This window comes from Sceloporus undulatus, chromosome 2 (assembly GCF_019175285.1).
Source record: "Sceloporus undulatus isolate JIND9_A2432 ecotype Alabama chromosome 2, SceUnd_v1.1, whole genome shotgun sequence".
In the NCBI taxonomy this organism is placed as follows: domain Eukaryota; kingdom Metazoa; phylum Chordata; class Lepidosauria; order Squamata; family Phrynosomatidae; genus Sceloporus; species Sceloporus undulatus.
Genome location: NC_056523.1, coordinates 8,916,315 through 8,935,779, shown reverse-complemented (window position 1 = coordinate 8,935,779; position 19,465 = coordinate 8,916,315). Strand labels below are relative to the sequence as shown.

General features: G+C 43.1%; 1 protein-coding gene across 2 annotated transcripts; it reads right to left on the bottom strand.

Annotated features, from left to right (window-relative positions):
* Window positions 1-2,586: 2,586 nt before the first annotated feature.
* On the bottom strand, window positions 2,587-18,063 carry LOC121921876 (zinc finger protein 2 homolog). 2 transcript variants are annotated; one of them, XM_042450561.1, is made up of 6 exons: window positions 17,689-18,063; window positions 15,493-16,479; window positions 14,296-14,422; window positions 12,342-12,418; window positions 8,074-8,200; window positions 2,587-4,620 (listed from the first exon to the last, which is right to left on the bottom strand). In XM_042450561.1, exons 2-6 carry the CDS (start codon window positions 15,898-15,900, stop codon window positions 3,290-3,292), a joined length of 2,070 nt encoding a protein of 689 aa, XP_042306495.1. In that variant the 5' UTR covers window positions 15,901-16,479; window positions 17,689-18,063; the 3' UTR covers window positions 2,587-3,289. The 2 variants fall into 2 exon arrangements, with proteins under 2 accessions (XP_042306495.1, XP_042306497.1); XM_042450563.1 differs by lacking the exon at window positions 15,493-16,479.
* Window positions 18,064-19,465: the final 1,402 nt, after the last annotated feature.

Below are 19,465 nucleotides of genomic sequence, written 5' to 3'. Positions count from 1 at the left end.
CACATGGTGCTGCTCTTCTTTTTTCCGGTGTGGGAACCTGTTTCATGCCATTTTTGCCCCTAGCACCAAGCTTTTTATTAAAGATGTTAAAGAAGTATGGTAACTCAACAAACATATCTGCTTCATTAAATATGGTACACTTGTAAAACTAAATGGATTAAAAATGGCATGAGTCAAACCTCAGTGGATACCAAGGGCTTACTGTATGCCGATGTGTTCATTATAAAGTGTAGAAATTGGATTTGCCTCTGCATTTCCACATACAAAGGCTACTTTACAATGCCTTTGTTCAAAAATGAACATGTTATAAGATCTCTCTATATGGTAAGTTCTTATGTTTGTGAGAATGCCAGAAGAGGGAAATCCAGAGGTTTCCATGATAAATAGAGGCAATACAGCTAAACATGTACAGAGAAGTAACTAGTAACATAAACCAAGATTCTGTATCAAAGTCTGCATTTAATCATTTTATGAACCCATAGCAATGTTTTAGAAATACAACTAACTTCTATGAGTGAATGCAGAAGATGCACATTCTGGTCACTGGCAAGAGTGTTCTGATCCACACCAGCTACTTTCAATGCACACTGAGTGCTCCTGAAAAACACCAACTCATTTGTGATGTCTGTAGGCATTTTGGATGTATGCAGGACACTTCGCATGCTCAGTGGACATTTGCAATGTTCATTGGGCACTTGTGATGGGCACTTCTAATGCATGTCAGGCACTCCTGTTGCACTCTGGCACTTGCTAGACAGTCTCTAGGTATGCACTATGAGTGTCCCAACAGCCATCAGTGCCCACTGCACATCAGGGATGTGGCGCATCAGTCATTCCACTGTATTATTGCATGATGGATGCTCTACTTTATTTACATTGTAACATCACAGCAGCACTTAGGGGATAATCAATGTTGTGAAACTACTCAATTCTAATGTGAAGTCGAAGGCTTTCATGGCCGGCATCCATAGTTTTTTGTGGGTTTTTGGGGCCACATAGCCTGAAAAACCCACAAAAAACTACTCAATTCTATTTGCCGCATATGTACGTCCACTTGCAAAGATGCACACTCCAGGCTGAATTCCAGCTGTAACGTTGAATTTTATTTTTCTTACAAATTGCAGAGATATATTACGAAATTCCACCAAACATTGGTATCAGTTATTCAATAACAGGTCATTTTTCTTTTCTACCTTTTCCTTTCTTCTTCTTGTTACTACACACGGACATTTAACAAGCGAAAAGCCAAAAATGTATACATGTCTTTTTTTAGAAAAGGAAAAACAATTCCCATTATCCTCATCCCCTTTGTTCATAGGGGAAGAGCGATTACAGCTCAGCATTCATGTGAGTGCTACAAAATTCAGAAAGAAAACAAAATTAAAATATTAAAAACTCCATCATCAAACAAGTTTATAACATTAAGGAAGAGTCAACTGGTCCCATATAATTTGTCTTAACTCCATTGCCTCATACCCCCTCAATCTTAATGGAGAGATGAGGTATAAATATTATTCCCTTCAATATTTATTAATAACCCACTTTCACCTCACAGATCCAGTGTGGTACTGTGCTTTCAACATTGGACTATGACTCTAGAGACCAGGGTTCGAATCCCAGCTCGGCCATGAAAACACACTGAATGATCGTGGACAAGTCACATACTCTCAGCCTCAGAAAACCTCATGATACAGTGGTTCTCAAACAGTGGAGAGATCCGCCAGAGGGATTGTGAGAGTTGCTCAAGGGGGTCTGAGACGTGGAGGCTCTGATCCCTTAACTGCTTCTTGCCAAACTTTTTTTATGTGTAAAATTTACACATGCATTGAGTTAAATATTAAATAAATCTCTTCTAATTTGAACAAGGTTGCTTCCTTATAGAATCTTAAAATATGTATATACAGGAATGTGTGAATGAAAATACGCACACTAAATAAACAAAATATTTTTATTCATATACTACATCGAGGGGGGGCATGATGTCTGCATGTAGATGTAACGTGGGGTCCCAAAGGTAAAAAGTTTGAGTACCACTGCCATGATAGATTAGGGTCACTGTAAGTCAGAAATGACATCAAAGCACATAGCAACACAATTTCCCCCACAAATAGATTCTGCATGATCACAAATCTTACTGAGTTGTATTTAGATGCTGGGAATTAAATGTATACTGCACCCAAACTCTCCTCTCCCATGCGCTAAAGGAGAAAGCCTTATGGAGGCTTCCGTTTTGTCCCTTGCTGAGAGCTGTGTAAATAATTTAGTTACCCAACACCTGTTAAGGCTTACATCCAGGGAATAGTAGTAATGGATAGTAACTTCTATGTAAGGGCTGCCCTAGGTTTTAATCCAACATTTAGGAACACAAGAGAATATAGGAAACTGCCTTATATGCTTACTCATATCATTACTCCATCTATCAGGCTGCATCCACACTGCAGAATAATCCAGTTTGACATCACTTTAACTGCCATGGCTCGATGCTATAGAATCCTGGGATGTGTAGTTTGTTGAGGCACTAGAGCTCTCTGATAGAGAAGGCTAAATGTCTCACGAAACGACAGTTCTCAGAATTCCATAGCATTGAGCCATGGCAGTTAAAGTGATGTCAAACTGCACTACGTCTGCAATGCGGATGCAGCCAACGTACTGTGAACATAGCAGAGGTGCACAGGGTTTCAAGCGGGACTCTTTCCTGGTCTTATCTGGAAATTCCTGACATTGCCTAGTGGTGTCTCATCTATATATTGATCAAGATCAGCCTTGCTTAGCTTCTAAAATCAAAGATCAGTGTGTTCAAAGCAGTAAGGTAGCAGACATTTAAATAGCTATCCAAGGTACTGAGAAAATTCTAGGGCATTGGCTGATGACTGCATTGATATGAATCTACTGTAGATATTCACGTAGAAATCTAGAAAGTTTAGTCAAACAATCAACCCCAAAAACCTGGGTTGACTTATCCACAGGTCAATTTAAGCATTGTACCTTAACTCATATAAAAGTGACTTATGCAGACATGAATTGGACTTACAGCTGCTCAACTCATTAATACAATGCCAGTCATAATTTCTCTCCTTTGAGATTTCTCTCATGATGATAGGGTGATTGCTTTAAACAGAAGATTTTCCATACTCTGATCATTTAAACATAGAAATCTAGTTCCATGTTCCCACCTTCTGAAGGGATCACTTCAGTCTCATAAACATTTTAAATGGTTTTTCTTATGTCTCAATCCAATGATGTAAAGCAAATTATTTCCTAGAATTCAAGTGGTTTCCACAGGGAATATTTATAAGATCTCTTTCTTTTGTGGGTTTTTTTGATGATCAGTAAGTATACTGCTCTGAATAAAGCTCTTTCCACACTCTGAGCATTTATATGGTTTTTCACCAGTATGTTTTCTTTTGTGATAAGTAAAGCTACTCCTGTGGCTGAAACTTTTCCCACAATCTAAACATGTGTATGGTTTTTCCCCAGTGTGGATCCTGTGGTGCAAAGCAAGATGTTTGCTAGAACGGAAATTTTTCCCACACTCTGGACACTTAAATGGTTTTTCACCTGCGTGTGTTCTTTGGTGATAGGTAAGGCTGCTTTTCTGACTGAAACGCTTTCCGCATTCTGGACAGTTAAATGGTCTTTCACCTGTGTGGGTTTTTTGATGGGAAGTTAGCTTACTCTTCTCAGTGAAGCACTTTGCACATTCTTGGCATTTATATGGCTTCTCTCCTGTGTGAGTTCTTTGATGTTTAGTAAGGCTACCACTCTGGCTATAACTCTTCCCACATTCTGAGCATTTGTAGGGTTTCTCTCCTGTGTGCGTTCTTTGATGATCATTAAGAGCACTGCTCTGACTGAAATTCTTTCCACATGAGGAGCATTTATATGGTTTTTCACCAGCATGGTTCCTTTTATGGTAAGTAAAGCTGCTCCTATGACTGAAGCTCTTTCCACAGTCTGAGCATGTATATGGTTTCTCCCCAGTGTGGATTCTTTGATGTAAGGTAAGATATTCATTAGAACGGAAGCTCTTTCCACACTCTGGACATTTAAAGGGTTTTTCACCAGCATGGGTTCTTTGATGATAAGTAAGGCTACTTCTCTGACGGAAACTCTTTCCACACTCTGAGCATTTAAATGGTTTTTCGCCCGTATGGATTCTCTGATGGTACATGAGTTTACTACTCCTGCTGAAATTCTTTCCACATTCTGGGCATTTATATGGCTTTTCCCCTGTGTGGGTTCTTTGATGAGCAACAAGACTGCCACTTCTTCCAAAGCATTTCCCACACTGCAAGCATTTAAATGGTTTCCTTCCTATGTGGGCTCTTTGGTGTACAGTAAGATGTATCCTCCAACTGAAGCTCCTTCCACACTCAGAGCATTTAAATGGTGTCTTTACTTTGCACATTATTTTAGGTATGCTAAGCTTTGATGTCTTTGTTAAGCTATTTGCAACCTGCAAAGATTTTTTCCTTTTATTTCTTGTGCAAGTCTCTTCTAGCATTGTGGTTTTATGGAAGTCAACACCTTCAAGTACCAGATATTTCCTTTTCCACTTTTGTTTTGCTTCTGTTTTCCTTTTGTGGTGTTTGTCCGTTTTATCACTCTTCTGTCCATCACCTGCAGGAAAAGTGAGAAATTTGATCAGGGACAAAGATATCTTCAAAATCAGGGTTCAGAAGAAGAAAACAGTAATGTAATTAACATCATCCCCTTCTGTATGATGACAGGTAGTTCTTGTGATCCAGCTCCACACACATAGGCCCCTCTCAGTGCAAATAGCTGAAAGACAAGTGTAGACATGGAGTCATGACTACACATAATGTCAACCAGAAACCCAGCACTAGCATTGTCCAAGATCCTAGATGGGGAAATTGTAGTGTAGAGTCATAGAGTCAGCCTGGAAGAGGTGGGGATCGGGGGCACTGCGCTCCAGTGGTTCCGATCCTACCTCTCCGGGAGGTTCCAGATGGTGCAGCTGGGAGACGTATGCTCCGACATGAGGGCCCTCACATTTGGGGTCCCTCAAGGAGCCAATCTGTCTCCCATGCTTTTTAACATTTACATGAAACCGCTGGGAGAGATTATCTGGAGACATTGGGTGCGGGGTTATCAGTACACTGATGATACCCAAATAGTCTTCTCTATGTCTCCGACTGATGCAGTGACCGAGGATGGCGTCTCTCCTCTTGTGGCCTGTCTGGAGTCGGTAATGGGTTGGATGAGGGAAAACCGACTCAGTCTGAATCCAGAGAAAACGGAGGTGCTCGTGATAGGTTCCCCTGGCCCAGGGAAGGCGGTGGTTCCACCTGTCCTGAACGGGATCACGCTTCCTGTGAAGGACACTGTACGTAGTCTGGGGGTGCTCCTTGACTCGTCGCTCCACCTTACATCTCAGGTGGATGCGACAGTCAGGAGCACCTGCTATCAGCTTCGGCTGATTCGCCAGCTGCGTCCCTACCTGGACCAGGGAGACCTTGAAACGGTAGTACATGCCCTGGTAACCTCTAGATTGGATTTCTGCAATGCGCTCTACATGGGGCAACCCTTGTACCAAACCCGGAAGCTACAATTGGTGCAGAATATGGCAGCCAGGCTGGTTACTGGCATACCCAGAGCCAGCCATATAACACCTGTGCTTAAAAGTCTGCACTGGTTGCCTATACGCTTCCGGGCGCAATACAAGGTGTTGGTCATTACCTATAAAGCCCTAAATGGCTTGGGTCCAGGATACCTTAAGGACCGCCTCTCTCCATACAATCCGCCCCGCACACTCAGAACATCTGGGCAGCAGCTATTGAGGGTCCTGGGGGCAAGGTTAGCCTCCACCTCAAGGAGGACCTTTTCCATCTTGGCCCCAACCCTCTGGAACACGCTGCCCATAGAGCTCCGCTCGGCCACCTCCCTGGCTCAGTTTAAGAAGGAGCTTAAAACCTTCTTATTTTTATCAGCATTCCCGGACGCTGGTCCTGGTTAGCTTCCCCCTCTGGCAGCAGTGGTCGGCTGGCCAGAAATTGGTTTTAATGTAATTTTAATGTCTATTGTTGTTATTATTCACTGTGTTTTATTGTATTGTGTCGGTATTATGTTGTGCACCGCCCTGATCATGGGAAGGGCGGTATAAAAATAAAAAATTTATTTTATTATTATTTATATGTCTCTTCTGGACTCCCAAATCTCACCGTGGTCATTTAGTAGCCAGTAGAAAGCAGGCAGGGTAGCATATATCCCTATAGTCAGATGCACAATTACAGAATCCTCTGGGACTTCTAAAAGATCATCAGGCGATACCAGAGGATGCATTTGTTGTTGTGCATCTGGTCACAGAAACATAGCCAGAATCTCCTCTGCTGCCCCTGCTCTCCTCCAGCCACAAAATGGCCATGGGGCAGGGGGCACAAGATACATATGAGGGGGCAAGGAGTCCATATGCAAGAGAGGCAGTATGTTTTTTTTTTCCTTTTGCAACAATCTAAAAATGATATACACCACATGACACCACTAACGAGATACCAGGCATGGTCTCTGCCCCACCACCAAGAGCCAATGGCCATCAGAAGAAGTTTCTCAAACTATTGAACTTTGGGGCTCTACAGACCATACCACCCCTTTCCTAGCCAGAAAGGGGTCACGGCAACCTCACACCACAGACCTGATCCAGCCTTTTGAGGGCACAAAAAGGAGCTGCAAAAAGCGGTTCCTTTTTGCACCCTCGAAAGGATTTCATAGCCATGGCGGTGCAGCTACATGGTGCTCATTCAGTGCTGCGTCGTATGGATGCAGCAATGGAGACGCACCATGACGCCACACGTTGTGTGGAATGGTGCATGGCGTCAGGGCACCCTGGGGGTTGGAATCAAACATGTGTTGTGAGGACACTACACCCTGACTCTGACCCCATGCTTGCCTTTCAAGCTGGTCTGTAAAGGACCTTAGTGCCTTCCTGCTTCTACAAACCATTTTAATAAGGCAATGTGGGGAGAGGGCATTGTCTCCGCATAGTTCCATGGTGGCATTTGCTTCCACAAGAAGTAATGCCAACTAATCCCCTGTTAATTTGGACCGCTCTAAAAGGGAACTGGACACAGGGGTTTTAATACATTCATAAAGCATTTTGCAGTACAGCTTAAACCTCCCTTATTCAGAATTCTAAAATCCAAAATGCTGTAAAATCCAAAACATTTTTTCATGGGTGGCTCAGATAGTGACACCTTTGCTTTCGGATAATTCAGTCAGAAATGACTTTTCTAAAGGCAAAATTATAAAGGCATAAAACTTTGATTCATGCAAGAGTGTCACTAGGTGGTGAGGGGAGTTCAGACCGCACAAAGTGATACCCCAGAGGGATAGATACCCAGTGGGACAGTACCTGCAGTGGGACTTAGCAGCTGCACAAGACCTTGAACAGGCTGTCTAGAGGCTTCAGCGCTATCAGCCAGCAGCGGCTGTTGCTTTGGGACAGCATCTTCTGTTTAAGGTCTGCCATGTAACCACACAGTAATGCCACAGGTTTCATGCACAAAATTATTTAAAATATTGTGTATAAAATTACCTTCAGGCTATGTACAGTATATAAGGTGTATGCAACAACATATATATTAATGTTATGTTTAGACTTGGATCCCACCTCTAAGATATCTCATTACACACACACACACAATACCGGTATTCCAAAATCCAAAATACTTCTTGTACTAAGCATTTTAAATAAGGAAGACTAACCTGTAGCAAGAGAAAGGTGCGATTTCCTGCATGCAACACTGCTCAATTAAAGTTGGTACCAAGACCATAACTACAGTGACAAAGGTGAGAAATGAATTTTGCATGATGGATGGAGTTAAAATTTCAGGAGATGAGCATGGGCCACAGTAACAAACCTAAACCATTACCTTTCTCCTCCATTTCATTTAATGAACAACAACAACAACAACAACAACAACAACAACAAAAATAGCATTTCCAAATACACGAATAGAAAAACAATGGCATTTCTTCATGGCACTGAAACAGATTAAGAATAACATCATTTTCTGGTTGTAAAATGTATCACCCAAAGTACGAAGAGGACCTTACCTAAAAAAGCCAGATTCCCCAAATTCTCTTCCATGACTTCCCTGTGCAAAGCCTTCTGGCCTGGGTCCAGCAGAGCCCACTCCTCCTGTGTGAAATACACTGCCACCTGTTCAAAGGTTACTGAATCCTGAAAAGGAAGAGGAGTCATATAAGCAAGGGGAGGAGGTAGTGACTCTGTAGAGGTAACATGGTAAACAGTAAATGCGAAAGAGACTGAAAATTATACTTGCCAATATAGTAGTGCCTCTGTGTAGTATAGGTTGAGCATCCCTAATCTGGGCAACTGAAACCAAAACTTTTTGAGCACCAACATGATGCTTTGAGGCTTTGATTTTGAAATATTTTGAATTTTGATTTTGGAATATAAGTAGCATAGTACATATCTCTACTGTATTGGCGAGTCTGGAGAGAAACAAAAGGTTGGGAAAAGACATGGCTGGAGAGAAATACAAGGATTTGTGAATTAGTGGGTATCCAAGCATAGTGCTTGGCATGAATCCACACCTCTCTCCAGCCTCATGCATTTCTCCAGCCTTGCAGATAGAGGTATATACCAGTGATGGCGAATGTATGGTATGCGTGCCAGAGGTGGCACTCAGAGCGCTCTCTGTGGGCACATGTGCCATTGCCCCAGCACAGAGTTTGCCAAAGTTTGTTACTAGAAAGCCAGAGGGACATGACACTTTGCAATAAATAAGTGGGTTTTGGGTTGCACTTTGGGCACTCGGCCTCTAAAAGGTTCACCACCACTGGTATATACTATGCTACTTGTATTCCAAAATATTGGGGGGGGCCCAAATCCCATCTCCCAAACATTTCAGATAAGGGGTACTTAATCTGTACAGTTAGCCCTCCATGTTTGCAGATTTTATTATTTGTTGTTTCAATTAACTAGAAACTCACTAGAAATCTCTAGGTCCTCCAGAGCAACTCTGCCAGAAGCTGAGCATAGGGTTGGGTTGGCAATCTTAGAAGTTTCTAGAGAAAACACTTCTCCAGGCATTTGTAGGTCCTCCAGCATGATTTTATGATCATCTTCTGGAAGATGTGGACCATAGAGATTCCCAATGGCGTTTTCTTAAGTAAAAAGAAGAGTATTTTTTTAATTTGTGTTTTTTTCCACATTCACTGGGGTCTTTCAACTCTAATCTCAGCAAATGTGAGTATTACCTGTTAGAGAAAAAGATCTTTGGGATGGGTGATGTCTCGTTCTGCCGGTGGTTCTGAACTGGTACCAACTGGAACAGATGCAGTCTTCTCAGCTACTCAATATCAAAGTAACTTCCACACAGATTTTCACTCAAATGAGGGTTTATTAACTTTGTTGCTATTTACACTTTACAGCAAGCTACTATACATCTATTCTCTTTCAGAGTCCATGCTAGAAGCTTGAATGTGACATCAGTCTTTGTTCTCTCAAAAGATCAACTTTCCCACCAAGTGGACACACCTCTTTCCCATGAAGTCACCATGCTACACAGGAGCATAACAATAATACATTTGTTGATATTATGTCTCAGCACATGTCCTTGAAGACTTGTTCTTCCAGGCCTAGACTTTCTGGCTTGCAACAGGAACCATTTTAAACCTTAGTTAACCATTGCCACATCTGAACATTTTCCATACAAATTAGAAATATATTTTAACATTACCATACCCAGAATGCTGTGTGAGATTTTGGGTTGCTCCTATCTGCTAAAGGAACATTAGAACAGGATGGCCCACAAGGGCCATTTTTATGACCATAGTGTCCTCTAGCATCCTCAAAGGTTTTTTTTTAAACTCACTTTTTTGCACTCAGGTGTGCTCCAACAACTCCTAGGGGCCATAAGGGGGCACTTCCACCACAGAGTAAAAATACTCCAAATAAATAAATAATAAACCCTCCAGGGCTACTTTATACCCTGGAGAAGTCTTTGTTTCAACAGGAAGTATCCCAGAAGCCCTACATCATATTTAGGACTTTTCTCTTTAGGCCAAAAGTATCCAAGCAGCAACAGTGGGAGGGAGTAATACATGATAGAGATACTGTATATAACATAAAGGACCATGTGGAAAAAGTAAATAAGAAGACCCTCCCCTTGCCATAACACTAGAACCTAGAGGTGGCCACTGAAGCGGAATGACAGAAGATAGAGTATAGGACAAAGCAGACCAGAAGAAGGGAAGGAAACCTGGGATGGCCCACTGGCTCTCAGTTTCATCAAAGACTCATCTGAGTTGGAATGGGCCTTATAGAGCATCAAGTCCAAACTCCTGCTCAACTGAGTATCTCCAGCTAAAGCAGTACAGTAGTTGTCTGTGTTCTTTCTGAAGACATCCAGAGAAGGAGGAGACCCCGCCACCTCTTTGGGTCATTGGTTCCATTGCCAAATAGCTCTTACTGTCAAGAGGTTCCTTCTAATGTTCAATCAATAACTATCTTCCTGTAACTTAAAACTATTAGATCTGGTCCTACTCTCTGGGGAAACAGAGAACAAACCTGCCTCCTCCTCCTCTCTGTGGCAGACCTTGAGATATTTAAAGAGTACAAACATGTCACCCCTCCATCTTCTCTTCCCCAGGTTGAATGTGCCCAACTCCCTCAACCTTTCTTCATGTTTTGTCTCCATACCGCATGATCCTTCTTGCCATTCTTTGGACCTGCTCCAACTTGTCTATATCCTTCTTAAAATGAATTTGAAGACATAGCTGTGTCAGCCTGGAAAATCAATACGCAAAGGGATCTTGCAGTACCTTTGAGATTCACTGAAAGATAGAGGATGGCAGCATGGATTTCCATAGACTTGAACCTACTTCCAAATGCAGCTGAGGAAGTAGACTTCAGCCTACGAAAGCTACTTCTATCTTTCGGTTAATTTCAAAGGTGCTGCAAGATCCTTTTGCATACTTCTTAGTATGAGGTGCCCAGAAACGAACATAGTATTCCCAATGAAGTCTGACTATTGCAGAATATAGGGGGACTGTCAGATTTCCCCTCTCCCTCAGCTTTCCAGCAATAGCCATCCCACTGACCTGCAACAGCGGGAGTGACAGGAAGAAACACCACTCCATTCGCTTAGTTGTGACACCCTTTATGCATCCTTCTCCTTGAGGTGTTTCTCTTTAACAATAATATGTGAGTATATGTTTCACAAGCCAGCTGGTGGCTCCAGGGTTACCTGGAGAATCAATGAGCTTTTTAGGTATGACTATTTGGTTTTACTGCCAAACTGAGGTCCTTACGAGCTGGATGTTCTTTTTATCTGTTATAAGCATTGTTCTCGCAAGTACAGTTTTTCTTTTGGAGTCTTCCAAGTGCATCTTTAAGTATTCAGTTTCTAGTTCCATTATAAGGTCTGTGTAAAACCAAGAAACCATAGCCTGACCTTAGTGACTCTGTCTACTGCTCCGCTTTTCCTGTTATATGTGTAAGTCATACAGAACAAAAATTGTTGTTGTTGTTAATATCCCACCTTTCTCCCAAAACAAGGTGGCTATTGCCATTATGAGAACCAGCATGGTGTAGTGGTTTGAAAGTTGGACTATGAGTGTGGAAACCAGGTTTCGATTCCCCACTCGGTGATGAAACCCAGTGGGTGATCTTCTGCAAGTCATATGCTCTTAGCCTTACAGATAACCCTCTGCTAAAACAAATCTTGAAAAGAAAACCCCATTAAAGATTCGTCTTAGGGTTGTTGCACAAGTTGGAAATAACTTGAAGGCACATAACAACAGCAATTGCCATCATATCTTGCTTCTGGGCTTACAGAGGCATCTGCTTGGTCCTGTAAGAACCCAAAACAAGGGCTAAATTGGGTAGGGGAAAGTGCAGCCTATGGGCTGCATATAAAGTCCCCAACTTACCCTGAAGTCCACCCCACTAATTACCCAAAGCCCACCAAAATTTATTTTACAAAATAAGATTAAGTGCAATTTTGGGGCAATTTTTGCCAGAAACCACAAATAAAGCCCTGTAAACACATGAAAACACTCCCCACCTAGCCACCAAAACCTCTATTTTTGTCAGAGCCCCTCTCTAAATGACAACTGTAAGGGATGCAGTGTTACTTCTGGTTGCCATTTTGAGAGGGACTCTAAAGAAAATCTAAGGCTTTTTGTGTGCCCACAGTGGGGTCAGGGGGAAAGCTTGCACAATTGCCCACCCTGGGTTAGCAAGACCATCGGTTTGATCCACCCAAGGCTCTTTCTATGATTCTAATGTTTCTTTTTTATTTCACACCCAAGTTATCTGGAGTACCCTACCATAAGTCCTCTTCCATTCTTACCTTAACTGAATCTGGTTGGAAGGCATTCCTTTCCACATGAGGAGGCCTTGAATGAAGCTGCAAGGTCATTCCATTACCTACATGGGACAAAGAGGAGGTTGGTTGATGGATTTTTCCATTATAAGTACTTGGCATTTCTGTTCCTGGGTGCAAACCACAAATGCATGCCGCAACCCAAAATGCTGTGAGAATGCTGGTATGGGAAGAAGACTGCCATTTCGGTTTTATTTCTTTTTCTGTCCACTCATTCAGTACACGAGAGCCAGCGTGATGTGGTGGTGTAAGTGATGGATTAAGACTCTGGAGACCAGAGTTTGATTCCCAGCTCAGCCATGAAACTCACTGGCTGGCTGTGGGCAGATCACATACTCTCAGCCTCAGGGGAAAGTCATGGCAAACCTCCTCTGAACAAATTTTGCCAAGAAAACCCCAGGATAGGTTTGCCTTAGGATTGCTGTAAGTCAGAAACTATTTGAAGGTACACTACAACAACAACAATTCAATACATATGTATTGTGCAGGCATGCAGAGTTACTAATAAATGATGTAGGGTGTGGCCACGCTGGCCAGAGTACTCCAGGCTGCCCTTAGAGTATTCTGACCCCAAAGCTGCTTCATATTCCTTCCATTATTGGACACTCCAGAGTGATGCCAGGTGGCTGTTCACCCATGTGTCCTGCTGTGTCAACCAGCACCACAACTGCCAACATGAGTAACTCCCTCTGAGGTTGAAAACAAGACACCCAGTGTCAAACACACTGCTAGGTGACACATTTTGACCTCAGAGGAACGACATATGACTCATCAGCAGTGCCTGATGGTACAGTGGGACATGTGTGAACAGCTGTCTGGTGTAGCTCTGGAGCACTCTGGATTATCTGGGAATTTAGTTTTTAAAATGTGTTTTTTAGGGAGGGGTGCCCTGGATTCACTGTAAGACTACCCTTCCCATGTGAGGACAGTATACTGTCAAATTGGGCCTTTGGTCCTGTAATGTTCTGGACAGGGTGACACAAGGGGGGGGGGGAGACCAAGTTATTTGGTTTGTGTAGAATTAAATATTACTAAAGAAAGCCCACAATGCCATATTATATTATGATAACAGAAAAAGTATCCAGCTATATTTCATCTGTGCTAGTCAGAACTCCTCTGGAATACAGTGTCCATTTCTGAGCAGGATGTAGTCATATGGGGAAGAGCTTCTGGACAGAAAAAGCTGTTCACCTTTGGCATAAACTACCCCAGAAAGTAATGAATTCTCATTCAAGTCTTTTCAAAGGAGGTCAGATGGCCACTGCTTAGGGTTTCTTGTACTGGCAGGTGGTTAGACTAAGGTGGTGTCTGCACTAGACAAAATACCCCAGGGGCAGCCCAGAGTATTATGGCCCCAGAACTGCCCCTATGTCTCTCCTTTACCTGGGCCATCCATTGCGATGCTGAGCAGCTGTTTGCACATGTGTCCCATGATGCTGCCCAGCATCAGCACCACTACCATGCAGCGCTCAATGTGAAGTCTGAATGAGATGTCCAACATTGACCACATGTCTGGCAGGCACCTCATTCTGACCTCAGAGTGAGCAATGTACAGCTGTCGCAGAGGTGGTGGTGCAAGGTGGTACTGTAGGATGCAACCAACTGCATATCAAGCCAGGCCTGATCCTGCTCAGCTTCCAAGATTAGACAGAATCTAGTGCTTTCTGGATATAGCTCTCATAATCCCTCACCACTGGTTCTTGTGACTACTGCTAAAACTGACAGATGTTGTAGGCCAGAGATATCTGGAGGGCCACATTTGCCCACTCTTGCTTTAAATGGTTGAAACTATTTTAACAAGCTGGAAAGACTGGAGAAAAGCATCTTCTTCTTCAAATAGGCTCAATGGGAATGTTAATCAGCCCAACAATTTCAGACAGCTAGAGAGGCCTAGCTCAATGAAGACTGTGTTATCTCTTACCAAATGAGGTGGCAGCTCCATTGCTCTCTTGCATCATCCACCTGAAGGGTATATTCTCTCTGATGTCCGGTGAAGCTTTCCTTGCCTCAGGAAATGAAATTGCCTCTTTGTGTAGAACTCCAGTCACCTGAAAGAAGAGTGAAAATCAGAAATATTGAAAGGCCCAATGAGGAACAGAAAGGAATGACACAGAATTAATGCAGTTTGACACCACTTTAACTATCAAGGCTCCATTCCATGGAATCCTTGGATTTGTACTCTGTTGAGCACTATGACAGAGAAGGCTAACTATGTCACAAAATTATAAATTCCAAAATTTCATAGCATTGATCCATGCCAATTAAAGCAGTGTCAAACTGCATTAATTCTGCATTGTAGATGCAGCCACAGTGGCAGTGAACTGCCAAATTGGCTACCCATTCTCTTGTGACATGGACTCAAGATACTGGTACTGTTCTTTAAAGCCTTCAACAGGATAAGGCCCAAATACCTGTGGGAGAGTCTCTTCCCATACAAATCCACCCCTGATTTACAATCATCAGATGACTCTCTCTTCAGATAACTGTCAATGAAAGTCAATGTGATTCATACATACAAAGGAAAGGTAATTTTCTATGGTGTTACCCTAAGTCTACAATGAGTGCCTGGTGCTGACATTAAATTTGTATGAACATTAAATTTGTTAGTACTAATACAGGTTGAGTCTCCCTTATCCCGAATTTCAAAATCCGAAATTGTCCACATGGGTGGCTAAGATAGTGACATTTTTGCTTTCTAATGGTTCAATGTACAGAAACTTTGTTTAATGTACAAAACTATTCAAAGTATTCATAAAATTATTCATAAAATTACCTTCAGGCAACATGTATAAGGTGTACATGAAACAAATGAATTTCGTGTTGATACTTGGGTCCCATCTCTAAGGTATCTCAATGTATATATGCCAGTATTCCAACCCCCCCCCCCCCATCCCAATTTTTGGAATCCAAAACACTTCTAGCCCCAATCATTTCAGATAAGGGAGACTCAATCTGAATACATTTCCCAGGAGTCTGAGTCACTGAACAGTAGAAAAATAGAGGAGTCGCAGTCAAAAGTTAGGCATACCAACTCCGCAACGTTGGTAGCAAGCCTTGTTTAGGGCATGATTCCACATATCCCCATACCCTTAGAATGACCAAGATGGCATGCTTTTACCTGCCTCTCTCCCTGCTTCTTATCCTCCGCCTGGCTCAGAAGGAAACCCTCCACCAGAGCCACTGCCTGGGAACTGGTCTCTGCTCCACACTCTCGAACCCAGCTCTCCATCTCTGGGGGAAGGATGGCCAGGAACTGCTCCAGGATCACTAGATCCAGCATCTGAGCCTTGGTGTGTCTCTCAAGCTTCAGCCACTGACAGCAAAGGTGGTGGAGTTGAGTGGAAACCTCCCGGGGCCTGTTGCCATCTTGGTAGCTGAACCCCCTGAAGTGCTGACGCTGGACCTCTGAGCTGCTGGTTTCCTTGCCCCAGAGTTGCTGTACCCAGAGTGTCCAAGGAGGCCTCATTTCAGTGGTTCTGAAGCCTTCCCTTCCTTGTCCAGGAGTATCAGCAACTGGGGCTTCCATCTTTGATTGCTGCGTGAGCTCAGTCTCCAGCAGTAACCAGAGGAACTCCTTGTGCTGTTGTCAACTTCGTTCTTATGCCAGGGGCAGGAGGAATGGTGGTTGTGGACAGGAAGCACATCTAACATTGGCCACAAGTACCTCTGTCACAGGTTTTGTCTACATGGTTAAAATACTCCTCAAAGAATTTGAATAGAATGTGATCTGATCACATGCGATTCATTCAAGCATTTTGTGGAGGGGAGGAGCACACACACAAAAAATCATCAATTCTGCTGGGAAAGGATTCTTGGTTTTTACCAGAGTATCCACAAGGATGTGCATTATGGAACGTGTGGCCATCCATCTGTTTTGCATGAATTCAGGTGGCTGCCCATTTTCATCAGAGGGAAGGCAAATAAATACAAATTTGCGCAAGAAAGTGAAGCTAATTTAGTGTCTATGTGGATGTGAGAAAATCCACAGCAATTCATATCATACACTTGATGGGTAGCTTAGCTCTCAATCTGTTTTGCTCCCCAAGGAGATTTTTTTTTCCACAAAAGGGACTGGTTGAACCACACTCTTGACTGGGGCTTCTCCCTGTAAGAATGACAGGCAAATAACAGGACTCAGATGGATACTATATAGATTATAAACATATAATGTGTTTGAAATTGGATTCCATCTCAAAGATATCTCATTAAGTTTGTTGTTGTATGCATTCAAGCCACTTATGACTTATGACGACCCAATGGTGATCCTATCCTGGGATTTTCTTGGCAAGATTTGTTCAGAGGAGGTTTGCCATTGCTTTCCTCTGAGGCTGAGAGAGAGTGACTTGCCAAATGTCACCAATGAGTTTCATGGCAGAGCCAGGAACTGAACCCTGGTCTCCAGAGTCCCAGTCCAACCCCCAAACCACTATGCCATGCTGACTCTCTATCCTGCTCTGCACTGTGAAATGCTTTGCTCATCTGTACCTTCGATCACCATTCCCATAACAGACCTCTGCCAGTCACCCCCCAATTACCTTTCCTACTTTACAGATGGAAACCACATTAAAATTATTTTCAATGCATTTAAAATTAGAGACAACAAACCCACAGCTTGCCAGAACAGAAGAAATGCCCAAGTGTAGGGGGATTATTGTGTGGATCTTTGTTCTCCAGGGATGTAGCTATGGGTGGGGTGGTGGCAAAATGAGGGCATTGCCTTGGCATCATAGAATACTAGAGTTGAAAGAGACCTCAAGGGCCATCCAGTCCAACCACATTCTGCCATGCAGGAATCCATAATCAAAGCACCCCCAACAGATGGCCATCTAGCCTCTGTTTAAAGACCTCCAAAGACCTTTCCAAATTAGAGTTCTGCACCCGTAACTTTACCATGTACACAAGACTTTCTTCCTCCCTCTTCTTTACTTCTGTTGATCTGCAAACTAACATTGGTCCTCTTTCAGGAGTGTCTAGAAACTGAGAATCACTGATCTACACAGCAGAAGTAATGCAGTTTGACCACACTTTAAGTGCTGTAATTCCATGCTACCAAAAATTGGTAGTTTTACAAGGTCTTTAGCATTCTCTGCCAAAGGATGCCAGTGCCTCCCCGCAAAAAAAGGATTCTGTAGCATGGAGCTGTGGCAGCTCCAGTGGTGTCAAACTGCATTAATTCTATGCTGTTGATGCACCCTATGATTCTATGCTCCTGTTATTTCAAGCTCAGAGGGAACAGTCCTGGGTTTGGTCTCAGGGATCTACCTTTTTGGGGGGGATAGCTCCTGGCTTAATAGAGGGAAATCCAAGAACCTACCTGGCACTGGGTTGTGGAGGAATCATCTCTCATGCCACATCTGTAGGCAAATGCCAGGCTCTTGGCATTGCAGGGACAGCAAGCTGACAAACACAGCCCACTATAATGCCTCCTCTCCTGCCTGATGAATCCTCCTTCTGAATGCTAAAACTTCAGACCGGATCCCTGGAAAAGAGAAGCGGGAGACTGCAACTGGAGTGGCTGCAACTGGGATGAGACTGCCAGGCTGCTTTTGGGGAGAATGAATTGCGGGAGAGGGCAAGGGGGGGACAGGAAGTAGGCGTGCCAAGGCTTTATATTCTTTGGTGCCACTCTAGGAAGGGAGAGTCCCCTTCTTTAACCCTGAGAGGGGTATCTACCTCTCCCTTTTGCAAGAGGCAAGCAAAATGCCTTGCACCCCAAGAGGTGTAAAGAAAATAAGGCATTGCAACGTAAGGATTTTGCACACACACTAAATGAAATTTTTTCTCCAGTCCTCAAATTTCTGGCACTGCAGACAACGAGGTTAAAAAATCATACACACCTCTAGATGCTTTACATTTGCTGCGTGCTTAGAATCATAGAATCCTAGAGTTGGAAGGGGTCACAAGGGCCATCCAGATTCCAGTCCAACCCCATCCTGCCATGCAGGAACTCTCAATCAAAGCACCCCTGAGAGATTGCTATCCAGCCTCTGTTTAAACACCTCCAAGGTTTCCATGTTCCACTGTTGAACAGCCCTTACTGTCAGGAAGTTCTTCCTAATGTTGAGGTGGAATCTCTTTTCCTGTAGTAACTTGCATCCATTTTTCTGGATCCTAGTCTCTGGAGCAGCAGAAAACAAGCTAGCTCCCTCCTCAGTGTGACACCCCTTCAAATACTTAAAGAGAGCTGTAATATAACTTCTTAACTTTCTCTTCTCCAGGCTAAACATCCCCAGCTCCCTGAGTCGTTCCTCATAGGACATGGTTTCCAGGCCTTTCACCATTTTGGTCACCCTCCTCTGGACACACTTCAGTTTCTCAACATCCTTTTTGAATTGTGGTGCCCAGAACTGGACACAGTCTTCTAGGTGAGGCCTGACCAAGGCAGAATAGAGTGGCACTATTACTTCCCTCTAGAGACATTATACTTCTATTGATGCAACCTAGAATTGCATTGGCCTTTTAAACTGCTGCCTCGCACTGTTGACTCATGTTCAACTTGTGGTCTACTAAGACTCCTAGATCCCTTTCATGCGTAGTTTCATTAAGCCAGGTGTCACCCATCTATGCATTTCATTTCATTTTTATTTATTTTATTTTTATTATTTTTGGCTAAGTGCAGTACCTTACATTTCTCCCTGTTGAAATTCATTGTTAGTTTTGGCCTAGCTATCTAATTATTAAGTCATTTTGAATTTTGATCCTGTTCTCTGTGGGATTATCGGTAGCTGCTCCTCCTAATTTGGTGTCATCCGCAGATTTGATAAGCATGTCCTCTGTTAATTTATCCTTCGTCCTTATTCTTTTAGCAATCACAGAAGCATAGAATCTTAAGAGTTGGAAGGGACTTTAAAGGTAATCTATTCTAACCCAACCACTTGCTGCACAGGAATGTGCAACCACAGCACTTCTGAAATCTGTCCATCCAGCCTTTGTTTAAAGACCTCCACAGAAGGGGAATCCACCATCCTCGAAGGTCTAAAACACACTGCAAAAATAATCCAGTCTCACACCGCTTTAACTACTCCTGGCTCAGTGCTAGGGAATCCTGGGAATTGTAGTTTATTGTGGCACCAGAGCTCTCTCACAGAGAA